This window comes from Pithys albifrons, chromosome 11 (assembly GCF_047495875.1).
Source record: "Pithys albifrons albifrons isolate INPA30051 chromosome 11, PitAlb_v1, whole genome shotgun sequence".
In the NCBI taxonomy this organism is placed as follows: domain Eukaryota; kingdom Metazoa; phylum Chordata; class Aves; order Passeriformes; family Thamnophilidae; genus Pithys; species Pithys albifrons.
Genome location: NC_092468.1, coordinates 3,164,410 through 3,178,293, shown reverse-complemented (window position 1 = coordinate 3,178,293; position 13,884 = coordinate 3,164,410). Strand labels below are relative to the sequence as shown.

General features: G+C 49.4%; 1 protein-coding gene across 1 annotated transcript; it reads right to left on the bottom strand.

Moving 5' to 3' along the window:
• Positions 1 to 2,480: 2,480 nt before the first annotated feature.
• On the bottom strand, positions 2,481 to 12,470 carry RNF168 (ring finger protein 168). The gene is made up of 9 exons (XM_071566825.1): positions 12,324 to 12,470; positions 11,740 to 11,947; positions 10,930 to 11,207; positions 10,263 to 10,606; positions 8,160 to 8,239; positions 6,826 to 7,005; positions 5,870 to 5,994; positions 5,500 to 5,587; positions 2,481 to 4,994 (listed from the first exon to the last, which is right to left on the bottom strand). The coding sequence occupies exons 4-9, from the start codon at positions 10,561 to 10,563 to the stop codon at positions 3,948 to 3,950; spliced, it is 1,821 nt and encodes a 606-aa protein (XP_071422926.1). The 5' UTR covers positions 10,564 to 10,606; positions 10,930 to 11,207; positions 11,740 to 11,947; positions 12,324 to 12,470; the 3' UTR covers positions 2,481 to 3,947.
• Between the last annotated feature and the right edge of the window lie 1,414 nt (positions 12,471 to 13,884).

Here is a 13,884-nt window from a genome sequence, read left to right as displayed (position 1 = left end):
TCTGGCAGTGCCTGCAGGGAGGGGTAGAGCATGGACCAGGCTCTGCTTGGGGGGCCCAGCGATGGCACAGGAGGTGTTACTGTAAATCAGCAATAAGAACCCCCTCAGACTCAACCTGTGACCTTTAGTGGGCGGGTATTCTTTTATTGCCAGCACTGCACACACAGGAGCATCACCAGTCACGAGTGTGCCATGTTCTTGGGCAGCATAGCCAATATTTCCTTACAATTTTACTTACTCAGCCCACATCTTTCATATTCACTACTTCTCTTGCAAAGTTAATACGTATATTAATTAGTTCTAAGTTCTTCGGAAGTCCTTTTTTGGCCACTGGGGGTCTCCTGGTGGTCTCTGGTGGTTGATTAGACCTTGAACTTTACTTGAACTTGTCTGCTGAGCAGTGTATTTACAGCTGGTAATAAAGTGCCTTTGTTCAGCATCTATCAAAAACTGGATCCTTATGTTACCACTACTCTTAACTAAAGCATTCAGAAACTTGCTTATTCCCCAACTGCCTTAACAAAAAATTAAATAGTAAAGGCCAGTGGAAAATTACTGAATAATAGAGAATTATTGTTCTCAGAGGCCACAGGCAGAAACTGATGTCCAGGAAGTTCCACTTGAAGAACTTCCCTGTGCAGTGACAGAGCACTGGAACAAAGACCAGAGAAAGGTGTGGAGTCTCCCTCAGTGGAGATGTTCCAGAAGGACCTGGACACAATCCTGTGCCACGTGCTCTGGGATGGCCCTGCTGGAGCAGGAGGTGGGACAGGTGACCCTTTCTGGGATTCTGTGAGGCAGGGCCTGAGGTGGCCAAGGAAAACAGCTCAGCTGCTCCCATCCAAGGAGCCCTGTCACTGTCACTGTCACTTCTGGAAAGCCCTGGCTTTGTCCCTCCCTCTGTGCCAGGTGTTTTGGTCCCCAGGCCACCTGGAGAAGTGGCAGAGGAGGGTTTGACTCCACTTCCCTGCACAGCAGGAATGTGGCTGGGTGGCTCCCAGCAGGCTGGAGTGCTGCTGAGCTCCAGGCCAGGAACACTTGTCAGCCACAGTGAGTACCCCAGAAAGCTGAGGGTTTCTTAGAATTCTAGGAATTAAATACCTCACTGCCACGAAAACAGGGACATCTGTTCCCCCTCTTACTCCCATCCCCACACCACCTCTGGTGCTCAGGAAAGTGACCAAGCCTGGGAAGTATCTGAGGGTTTGGCACTTGTTTTGTTTCCCCTGGCAGTTGGATGAGCTGAACTTGTCCACAAACAAATGAATCCCCACAGCTGAAGGCAGGTGCACTCACCCTTCTGAGCAGCAGTGAAGGATTACAGCAGCCCAGACATCCCAAGTACAGACTCCTGCTTCACAAACAGTAAAACAAAGCTCATTGCACCTGTTTCAGAGCTCCCGGATCACAGGGACAGAAACAAGCTGTTGGTACAACCAAAATCCACTCAGCAGTGGCCAAATTCCACCCTGGAACAATAAAGATCTAAAAGGACAGGCCAAACAGTGCCTGGTGAGGATTATGGTGCCATGTGTGTGGTGAGGAATGGGATCACCTGGGGGACCAGGGGGCTGCTGCTGTAGGGGACATTCTGCATTAAGGTTGGCTTTTATCCAACAACCAATTTGCAGCCCCTTCCTTTTCTCCATTCTGCTTACAAAAATAACAATTCTTATGTGAGAGGCTATTCTGACACTGAGGACAAAACTCAGCAAGTTGGGAAAACACAAATATCCCCCACATTCTTTAACACACCCTCCAGTACATACACATAACCCCCCAAAACCCCCTTGCGAGCTACTCAGACCTCTGAAATGGCAAATTCTGTAATTTTTGTAGTGATTTTCAAAGGAATCAGCAGCAGGATGTGCTGCTGGTGGTGAGGAAATAAGTCTGTGGGAGGACCCCCCCTTACTGATCTTGTTACTGGGATTAGTTCAGTGCATGTCACAAATCTGGTATGGGAGAGAGACAAAATCACACATTAAAAGGGAAGAGTCCACACAACAGCTTGGACAGGAAAAGGGAACGAGGCTGGTGTGAAATGCAGCAATCCATGAACTGGGATGTGGCTTCAAGCCACTTGCACAAGGCACAGTGCTGTCAGAAAGGGAAATTCTTCCTCATCCTCTCCCCTCTTAATGCTTCCCCTACCCCTGTAACAACTGGAATTAAAGTGTGGGGAGTCCTCAAGTGCCAAAGCTGGTTTTGGCAGCAGATGAACTCTCCCTCCTCATCTGCTTTGAAAATGGAGTTTATTTTTTAGAGGGTTCCCCTGACTGGAAAGGCCCCAGCATGGAAACAGCCCTAAGGAACACTTTAATTAATGAAGGGATATATTTGACCTCATAAGCAAGACAGAAAATAACCCCAACTAAGGTAAAAGTTAAAGAGATCCATATTGAAGGAAGGCTTTCAGAGCAAAGGCCTGGGCAGGAGGAGGAAAAGCAAAGGATTTGCAGCTGGTCAGCTGTTGTAACTTTCTCAAAAGACATCTCAGAACTGGTAATTTATTTATGAGAAGCCCACCTTTGACAGAGATGTACAGACAGTGGGAAATACAAAAAAAAACAGTTCAGATTTTTGGTTCAGCGTGCCAGACATGCTTTCCATAAAATCTGTAGGTTTTGATATTTAAACCATCAGAAGATACTGAAGTACTTTGTTACAAATTCCCCAGAACAGAATTCAAGTCATCGATGGGGTTCCAAAAAATGGACAAATCTCAAACAATTGCTGCCTTTGGTGACTAACACCCTTCAGCACTTACAGTTGGTGCTTGGCTCCATTTCAAACATGAACAGTGTAAAAGTAATTCCAAAGAAGCAAAGAAAAGCTAAAATATGGCTTCATAAAACAATGAGCAAGAAAACCTTCTCTGTGGAGTAGGACCTGGTCGACTCTCCACCAGCCTCAACTTCCTACAGGCTTGAGCACACCCATGTCTAAATCACAGGGGGTTTTTTGAAGTTATTTTAGTTTTAAACCCTACAGGAACAGTATTTGGTAGTTAATGGAGAGGAACACTCAGAGCCAGGCAGGGCAGTTATGGGAATCTTCATTACTGACAACTCCAGTTTCCAGATGCCTTTCCCATTTTTGGTTTAACTTTCTCTATCTTAACTAGCTTCTGGACTGTTTATTTTTTAATATTATGTGGGTTTAATCATACTCAAACCAGTGTGAGTATGAAAATTAAACAGCACTAAATATAGGTAACACTACTGTACAAGAATAAAGTTGCAGAACACTAGCAAGAAAACAAAAGCATCTTGCTCTTAACAACAGGGAAAATGGGATCTGCAGGAGGGACCTCTCTGAACAGAGGTGAATACGAGCCCAGAGCCTTGGCACCCATGACAGATCCTTGGCTTTGTCAGTGGGAGAGTGACCTGTTCCTTCCCTCTCTGGCCAAGGGAGGGGTTACATGTGAGAGGGTAGGAGTGGCTGTCTGGTTAGGCTCGTGTTAATGGGCTGCAATTCCCAAACCTGCCTCAATTCCAGTGATATGCATCAATCTACAGAGCAGGGGTTGTGCTGAGGGTTGAACCTTTGTCCTGGCAGCCAGCTGGGAACAGGCTCATTCTTTACTTGTTTGCTCCATGGAATGTGCATCCTTCTGTAAAAGGCTCTGGAGTCTCATTTGAAGTTACCCTTGTTTTTGAACACTGCTGGTACTTGCATTCCAAACAATGTAAATGCCAAGTGCTGGAAAATAAGAAATGCTGTGAGTCCAGCAAGTGCTACAAAATGATACTCAGGAAAAGAACAACTACAAAATGTTCAAGTCTGGGGCCGCACGTTACTAAAACTTAGAACTCACAATGCCCACAGAGATCCCCCTCTAAACCAACAACTCAGAACTGCCTAAGGAGGCTTTGCCTAAAACAGGAGAACAGAACCACAGCTCCCATTCCCCTCCACCACGTGGCTGTGGCTCTGCTGATCTACTCTGCAACAGGGCTTTTAAACATCTGCAGGATCGTCTTTTGCTTGTCCTTAGGCGCTGAACAAATGTCATTGTTGTCACTGGTATTGACCACGCAATTCAAAACCTTTCCCTCCTTGATGCTGGGCGATTTCACCCGGACCCTGGCAGGGGACTGCCAGTTCTCATTGCAGGAACCTTTCACCTTGTAGTGATTGCTTTCAGCCTGTTTTCTTGATCGCTTTGCGTCTTTCGCCGTCTTGGAACTTCCCTTTCTGGCAGAAGGGTCTTTCAGGGACCGAGGTGTTTGGGTGCGAAGAAGATACTCGTCCGGAGAGCCCTTCTGCCGATTGAGTTTCCTCTCCTCCTTGTTGAGCTCCTTTTGGAGCTGCAGAGCCAGAAGCCTGTCCTGCTCCTCCTGCCTACGCCGTTCATAGAACTCCTGCTCAAAGGCTCTTTGTGTTTGCAAGTTGAAATCACTAATCTGCTCCCCTTGGTCTTCTACGTCCTCTGGAAAGGTTCTTCTCCTCTTATCAAGCGCACACGAGTCAGTCACGGTGTCAGCTGGGGCTTCCAGCAGCTTCCTTTTGGGAGTCTCCTGCAGCTCCTCTGGTTTCTTTTCAGTCAAGTCTCCTGCCACCTTCCCCAGATCACCCTGTCTGTTGGACATCACGGAACTCACTCCTGACTGAACAGAGGCACAAGTCTCAGCAGACTTTTCAAGGTTTATGCCTTCTACATGTGTTAAACTGCCACTGTTTGACTCAATTCCATCATCTTCTCCTTTGGATCTACAAAGAGCTGTTCTAGACTCTTCCCCTTCTGTGGATCCATGAAGTGCATCTGGAACTCCATTTCCTAAACAATTTGGTCCTGCTGCTTTTTCCTGCTGGACAGTAAAGGTTTCACCTGAATCTGTGGCACTGAAATAGTTCATGCATGATTCCAAAAATGAATCCTTAGCGCTGGAATCTTTATTTATACTGGTCAGCTGTGGAGACAGGGTTGGCATTTCCTCCTGCTCATCCTGCAATGCAGAACTGCTGCCTTCACTGCTCTTGGTCTCCTGAAGGAAAGGGAGAGACCACCAAAACAGTAAATTGTTGAAAAGTCCCTGGGTGTGCACACATGCCAATCTCACTTCTCAGAGCTGCATTGCCCTAACTGCTCTGGGATAGCAACTCGGATACTACTCTTTTTAAAAAATACCCAATTGTTTAATGATCAGCAAAGTATTTAAAACAACTGCAGAAGCCCAGCTAAAGGACTGAAACCACAGCTGCAGCATTTTCCTCTGAACTCAAACCAACAGTTCAAGCCTGCTCAAGTTCTTTTGAGGCCTAGAAGGAATTTTATAGATAGACAGACATGGAATGATTTAAATCAGGGTATACCCCCATCCAGTAAGCTCCAGAACTGGGAATTAAGATTATTGAAGGTAGCTTAAAAAGGGTGACATAACCTGCCCCGTGCTGATGCGTGAGGGGAATAGAAAATGGAATGCTACAGGCAGGGGGGAAATATCCCATAATTATCAATACTGAGAATTGTAACAAAATGATCCCACTTACCACAGACCCAGAGTCGCTCCTGCCTCTTCCTGGGGTACTAGAGAACAATGCTGATCCCAATATACTGTGATTCTTTGAAGACAGATACCTTAAAAGGAAAAAAAGTATACCCTTTTATACATTTTCCCTTGAATTGTCAGCCCTTTGCATTAATCGAGATCTTCGGGTTCATTCTGAGAAACCAAAACAAGAAGGGCAAGTGTTTCCCTTCTCCTCCTATGAGGAGATGTTTTAACCTTCAACACCTCACATTTGTCCCCAGTTATCCAGGGAAGCTGACCCACAGGATTCCAAGGAAGCAAATGGAGCAGAGGGACACCATGAGAAGAAACAGACCAATAATTAAGGAAGAACCACTTGAATCTCTTACTTCTGAATGTCTCCAGAGGGGCTTGGTTTGTTGTGTGCCTTGCAGAGGTGTGCTGGGGGTGTCTGAGGAGAGCGGCCGTGCGCTGCCGACGGGCTGCTGGGCACACGTCCCTCGCTGTCCTCGTTCTTCCAAGGCAAGTAAAACAGTGTTATAGAAACCAAAACACAACAAACACCAGAGAAACACCAGAGAACTACTTTGGGTTTGCTGCACAATTAGTTATTTGTGCCCAAAGGATTCTAGAACTGCAAGTAATGGACAGTTATGGAATAAGAAATGTTTGGTGTTCCATACACTTTCCTGGCCATTGAGGGACAGGAGGATTTGTTCAAAAAAGTAAACAGCTTTCCTCACTGAGTAGCAAAATCACAGAATCACAGACTATTCTGAGTTGGAAGGGACCCACAAGGATCATCGAGTCCAACTCTTAAGTCAATGGCCCACACAGGGGATTGAACCCCTGACCCTGGCATTATTACCACCAAGTTTTAACCAACTGAGCTCATCTCAGGGTCAAATCAACTAACCAGAACAAATTTACAAAACAAAAACCCCAAAGGATATGTTAATTTTCACTGTATGTTCCTTTTGCCTAGTACAGGTCACAGATATTATTTTCTTCCTAAGAAGGATTTTTAAAATGATGGGGAAAAGGAAGTATTCAGGAGAAAGCCACTGTTTTAAAAATGTTTCACAATGAAAACATGCAGGGCACATTCTAGATTCTGGATTTCAAGTGTGTATTACACAGGTACAAATGTTTGGGATATTTCTCCTGTTGGTTTTTCAAAAATTAATGGTCAACCAAGGCTCTAAAGTGCTGGGGGCTGACAACAGCTTCCAGCTACAACTAAAATAAATGCAAATTATTCCAAATTTTAACTTTTTCTCTGAGAAGTCTAAGTTTGCTTGCACTGTATGAATGTTTTCTGCTGTGCTCCTCAACTCTAACTCACCAGACTGCTACTGAGCTGCCAGGCCAGCTCTTCATCTTGCTTCAGCTGCTCCTGCATCTCCCTCCGCCGCTGCTCTGCCAGCCTGTGCTGCTCCTCCTCCTCCTCTGCCAGCAGCCGTTGGATGAACTCCTCGCTCGCCTTGTTCTCCTCCTGTTCGTGTGCTCGCCTTTCTGCCTCCACCTGCCGTGGATGGGTGTGAAACCCCACCTGGTTAGTGCTGCAGGACCACACGGGACACCAGAACCTCCTTAAATGTGAACCATCTGCTGTTCACAGAAAACAGAGCCAAGGTGTGAATCACCCTGACACTGTGGAGAGCCTCGGTTTGAGCAGAGCGGGGCACCTCTTGGTTTCTGTGATGGGACCATTCACCTTCCTCTCCTGCAAGGTTCAACTCCATTCCTCCCCTTTTCAAACAAAAACTAAGATTTCCAAATACACAGATCTACAGAGGATTCAGATCCTTCCTAAGGCTGGAGGCCAGCTATTCCACAGCGTTTGCTCAACTTGCTTATATCATTATATATCAATATATTATTATGTCATATTCTATATCCCAATGACAGCACAACTCTCCTCTAGAAGAGTCCTGCTCTCTTGGAACACAGAAAATCCAAAGCAGCAGGCCAAGAATTTTCAGCCTACCTTCCTTATGGCAGATATCCACTGACAGATCAGTTACCAGCAACTCCACGAGGACAGCAAAGCACTTCAAGACTGAATAAAGTTTTCTTTACTGAGTAAGTGAATTTGGAAATTGCCCCCAGTCCTCTGCTTCATGTCCTCCCCCTGCTCCTGTAACCACCAGCAAGGGGCTGTCAGGGAAAGCAGCATTATCATAATATTTTCCAACTATATTAGTGTGTCTGAATTGGAAGAAGGATCCTTAAAAAGGCAGAATTGAGACTTCTTGAAAATAGTTTCTGATTTTCAAATGACCAGAGGTAACAGAATAAGCAAAGAAGAAAATAATGCTGTGTGTTCATCCAGTTGTGGTCTGTTACATGAAGGGAAATCAGAAAGGCAAGTATGACATCAAAGCCCAAATAAATTCCAAATTTTCACATTTGCTACTACCTTTATTGCATTGACTGAGAGGTGAGGTAGGAGGTACAGACCAAAAAACCTGAGAAACGTCCCTTGTGTCAAACATAAGGGAATCTCTCCTCCATTATCTTAATTCATGCCTCAGGATTGACCAGTGTGTTCTTGTGGCTGCAGTGCCCTTTTAAGTATTTTTCTTTATCACTAAATAACATTACAGCTGTTTGTAGGATCCCTTCAAATAACCACATACAAAGCATTGATGCTTTTAAATGTATTTTTAGACTTACCTTGCTAATCTCTGCTTCATATTCCTGCCTCAGCTCCCCAGGCTTGCTCAGCTGGTGCTGTGGCTTGGGGACACAGACTACTGGAAAGGAAAAGACCAAAGTGAGGAGCAAAGCAAGATCATGACAGTCATCAATGAATGATTTTAACAACAGATGACTTTCATACCCTGGCATGAAAATGAATTGACTTAAATCAAGTGCCGTGATAAAAAAATAAAAGCACTTTGTGTCACAAAGGAATAAAATTCACACAAGTAAAAAAGCACAGTGTTGTGGAGTGTCAGGAACAGGCTGTGATTTCCAAGCACTGTGTATAAAGCAAATATGATGAAATAGGTTGGGCAGAGAAGCTGTGGCTGCCCCATCCCTGGAAGTGTCCAAGGCCAGGTTGCCCAGAGAAGCTGTGGCTGTCCCATCCCTGGAAGTGTCCAAGGCCAGGTTGGGCAGAGAAGCTGTGGCTGTCCCGTCCCTGGAAGTGTCCAGGGCCAGGTTGCCCAGAGAAGCTGTGGCTGTCCCGTCCCTGGAAGTGTCCAAGGCCAGGTTGCCCAGAGAAGCTGTGGCTGTCCCGTCCCTGGAAGTGTCCAAGGCCAGGTTGCCCAGAGAAGCTGTGGCTGCCCCGTCCCTGGAAGTGTCCAAGGCCAGGTTGCCCAGAGAAGCTGTGGCTGCCCCGTCCCTGGAAGTGTCCAAGGCCAGGTTGCCCAGAGAAGCTGTGGCTGTCCCGTCCCTGGAAGTGTCCAAGGCCAGGTTGCCCAGAGAAGCTGTGGCTGTCCCGTCCCTGGAAGTGTCCAAGGCCAGGTTGGGCAGAGAAGCTGTGGCTGCCCCGTCCCTGGAAGTGTCCAAGGCCAGGTTGGGCAGAGAAGCTGTGGCTGCCCTGTCCCTGGAAGTGTCCAAGGCCAGGTTGGGCAGAGAAGCTGTGGCTGTCCCGTCCCTGGAAGTGTCCAAGGCCAGGCTGGGCAGAGAAGCTGTGGCTGCCCCATCCCTGGAAGTGTCCAAGGCCAGGCTGGGCAGAGAAGCTGTGGCTGCCCCATCCCTGGAAGTGTCCAAGGCCAGGTTGCCCAGAGAAGCTGTGGCTGCCCCGTCCCTGGAAGTGTCCAAGGCCAGGCTGGGCAGAGAAGCTGTGGCTGCCCCGTCCCTGGAAGTGTCCAAGGCCAGGCTGGGCAGAGAAGCTGTGGCTGCCCCGTCCCTGGAAGTGTCCAAGGCCAGGCTGGGCAGAGAAGCTGTGGCTGCCCCGTCCCTGGAAGTGTCCAAGGCCAGGTTGAGCAGAGAAGCTGTGGCTGCCCTGTCCCTGGAAGTGTCCAAGGCCAGGTTGAGCAGAGAAGCTGTGGCTGCCCTGTCCCTGGAAGTGTCCAAGGCCAGGCTGGAGCAACCTGGGATGGTGGGAGGTGTCCCAGCCCGTGGCAGGGGCTGGAACTGGGTGAGCTTTAAGGTCCCTTCCAACCCAAACTACTCCATGATTCATTCTCTGTTGATACACTGACCATAACACATGTTTTTTGCTCGTGATTAAAAAGAATTCATTACACTTCAAGTGGAACAAGGTGCCACAGAGCCAACCCACCAACAAACCTCCCTCAAGGGAGCTTGCAACGTAATAAACCCCAAAATGCTTCTCCAAAGTGTTAATCAAATTTCACTTCCTTTTCTCTGACACCACAGTTTTAGGCTCAGAGACTCTTGCATTGATTGAACCCCTAGAATCTCTAACCAAAACAATTAATAGCATTAAAAAACTTTTAACCACTTCACTTACTTGACAATAATAAAGAAAAAAACCACCTGCACACCCAAACACTGCTTGCAGATGCTACAGCTGAAAATGAGCAATGAACTGAGCCTATGAATGAAATGAGCAATGAACTGAGCTGAAAATGAGCAACGAATGAGCCACACACCAAAGGCCTGAACGTGCACCCACTGCCATGAGCACACAACATCATTTTTACCCTCTGTACTACAAATGAAAAAGGCACTGCCCACCTTTTCCCTGCCCCTTTCACAGCAGGGCTCTCCCCCTGCCTTCCCCACAGCTCCTGATCTCCCGACACCCAAAGTCCACCCTGTGGCAAAGCAGAGACATGCCAGGACAAGTGACATTTCACTTACTTTCCTCCTCCAAATCCTGTCCGTTAATCCTCCGCTTGCATTCCTCCGGGTAATTCTTCTGGATCTTCTCCCAGAGCTCCCAGTTGACCAGAGTGTTCCTGCGGGCATTGTATCGTGCCCAGGACGAGACCCGGCGCCGACAAAAAGGGCAACAAAGACTGGTCTTTTCCACTGTCAGCTGGAAGCAGGAATTACAGAGGGTGTGGCCGCACGGCAGCGTCACAGGCTCCACCAGGATCTCCACACAAATTTGGCAGAGGCAGTCGGTCAGGGAAAGGGGGGGCTTGGATTGCTCCGACATACTGACTTGAGGGAGAGGGACAAGGCTAGGACAACATCAGGACCTGAAAGCAAAATGAAACATTTATGTTCCTTGTGAGAAGTGAAATAAATGAAACAAGAAAATGTCTTATAATCCCTTTAAGAAATCGTTAGTGGATTTAGAAGCCTGTCTAAGTGGGGTTTTTTGCTCAGGACCTGAGGGATTCTCACACAAGATGCAGGTCGTCTCAGAATTCATGGAGAAACTGCAGCAGGTGCTTAGGGGGTAGCAAGGAGGTGGTAAGGAGGGGAGGGGACAGAAGGTCAGAGTTCTTCCAGCCATTTCTATTACTCTTCTCCCAGCACTATCTGGGATAAGCTTTGCTGGATGTGTTATCCCAGTTACCTTAACTTTCCATTCGTTCAATTTCTCAGTACATCCATCTACTTCAAAAGCTGCTTTTGGCACAGACTTGCTTTCAGCACGTTCTGAAGGTGAAATAAAACATCAGGGCAGGGCAACTTCTTTCTCATTCATTTGCTTGCTTAAGTTGGGACTAAAACGCCAAAATACTTTCTTCTTATGAAAAATGAAAGATTAAGTCTTCAGCACTTTCTTGTATGACTTGAAACAGAGGGGATCATCTGGCTCCTCATAGCATTTTTCCACTTGGCCCAGCAATACTGTGGGAGAGAAAATAAAAGACACATAGATCGAAAAGAATAAACCCAGGGATTTATAAGTTACAAGCTTCTTAAACAGGCAGCCTCAGCGATAGGGCATCCTTGAGGGAAAGGCTGCAATTCTCCACACAGAACGCGCCATGGAGACAAACACACTTTATGGTGGGTTTTACCATTTCTGCTCTTTTTATTGATAAGAATAGCCCGCGGCACGCTGGTTCCCAGAGCTAAGGCGATGCCCAGGGACAAGAGGGATGCCCGGGGACAAGAGGGGTGCCCGGGGACAAGGAGGGGTGCCCGGGGACAAGGAGGGTGCCCGGGGACAAGAGGGGTGCCCCCAGTACCAAGGGGGGTGTCCGGAGACAAGAAGGGTGCCCGGGGACGAGGGGGGTGCCCAGAGCCAAGGGGGGTGCCCGGGGACGAGGGGGGTGGCAAGGGGGATGTTCGGGGACAAGGGGGGTGCCCCCAGGGCCAAGGGGGCCCCCCGTGCCCCTCTTCCCCTCAGCGATCCCAGCGCGGACTCGGCACCCACCGTTCCGGTCCCGCCACAGGCCTCGGGCCCTCAATGGCGGCCGCGCCCCGCCCCTCACCGCGGAGCCGTTCCCGCCGCCCGCCCAACGGACGCGGCTCCACCTCTCCCGGCCCCCCCTTCTTCTGCTCCTCCTCCTCCTTCTGCTCCTCCTCCTCTTCCTCCGGCTCCTCCTGCTCCGGCTCCGCCTGCTTCTCCTCCTCCTCCGAGCCTGCGGGGAGACAGAGCCCGCGGGCCCTCAGGGGAGGGGGCTGATGGCTCCCCACTGCACAGGGCAGGGGTTAGTGGGATACTGGGGAGAACTCCTGCCCTGTGAGGGCGGCGAGGCGCGGGCTGCCCCGAGGAGCCGTGGCTGCCCCCCAGAGTTGCTGTGGCTGCCCCCCAGAGTTGCTGTGGCTGCCCCCCAGAGTTGCTGTGGCTGCCCCCCGAGGAGCCGTGACTGCCCCCGGAGTTGCTGTGCCTGCCCCGATTTGCTGTGCCTGTACCCGGAGGAGCCGTTCCTGCCCCCGAGGAGCCGTGGCTGCCCCAATTTACTGTGCCTGTCCCTGCGTGACCGGCTGTGCCAAAGGGCCGGTTCGGAGCCTCACCTGTCCCGGGGCTCCCCCGGCGCATCCCGACGCAGGTCCTGCTCCTCCAGAGCCGCCGCGTGCAGCTGGAATTGCAGCACCAGCCCCCGCAGGCTCCGGTCCAGCTCCGCGAACCGGCCCCGCACGGCCTGCAGGCGGAGCTCCACCCTGCGGGGAGTGCGGGGTGAGGGGAGTGCGGGGAGAGGGGAGTGCGGGGAGAGGGGAGTGCGGGGGCTGAGAGCGAGAGCGAGCGAGTGCGGTACGGGGGAGTGCGGGGGCTGAGGGCGAGGGGTTGTCGGGATCTGAGGACAAGGGTGAGGAGATTTTGGGGTCTGAGGACGAGAGCGAGGAGATTTCAGAATCTGAGAACGAACTTAAGGGGATTTGGGGATCTGAGGACAAAGCTGAGGGGATTTGGGGATCTGAGGACAAAGCTGAGGGGATTTGGGGATCTGAGGACAAAGCTGAGGGGATTTGGGGATCTGAGGATGAGGGTGAGGAGATTTCAAGTTCTGAGGATGAGGAGATCTGGAATCTGAGGACAAGGGTGAGATTTTGGGATCCGAGGATGAGGAGATTTGGGGATCTGAGGACAAAGTTGAGGGGATTTGGGGATCTGAGGACGAGGGTGAGGATATTTCAGAATCTGAGAACGAACTTGAGGGGATTTGGGGATCTGAGGACAAAGTTGAGGAGATTTTGGGGTCTGAGAACGAGAGTGAGGAGATTTCAGAATCTGAGAACGAACTTGAGGGGATTTGGGGATCTGAGGACAAAGCTGAGGGGATTTGGGGATCTGAGGACAAAGCTGAGGGGATTTGGGGATCTGAGGACAAAGCTGAGGGGATTTGGGGATCTGAGGACAAAGCTGAGGGGATTTGGGGATCTGAGGATGAGGGTGAGGAGATTTCGAGTTCTGAGGATGAGGAGATCTGGAATCTGAGGACAAGGGTGAGATTTTGGGATCTGAGGATGAGGAGATTTGGGGATCTGAGGACAAAGTTGAGGGGATTTGGGGATGTGAGGATGAGGGTGAGGAGATTCAGCATCTGAGAACGAACTTGAGGGGATTTGGGGATCTGAGGACAAAGTTGAGGAGATTTTGGGGTCTGAGAACGAGAGTGAGGAGATTTCAGAATCTGAGAACGAACTTGAGGGGATTTGGGGATCTGAGGACAAAGTTGAGGAGATTTCAGAATCTGAGAATGAACTTGAGGGGATTTGGGGATCTGAGGACAAAGTTGAGGGAATTTGGGGATCTGAGGACAAAGCTGAGGGGATTTGGGGATGTGAGGACGAGGGTGAGGAGATTTCAGGATCTGAGGATGAACTTGAGGGGATTTCAGGATCTGAGGTCAAGGGGTGAGATTTCAGGATCTGAGGATGAGGGTGAAATTTTGGGATCTGAGGACCAGGCGATTTCGAGGTTGAGGACGAGGGTGAGGAGACTTTGAGGTCTGAGAATGAGGGTGAGGGGATTGGGGGATCTGAGGATGAAATTTGGGATCTGAGGGTGAGGGGATTTTGGGATCTGAGGGTGAGGGGATTTTGGGATCTGAGGGTGAGGGGATTTTGGGATCTG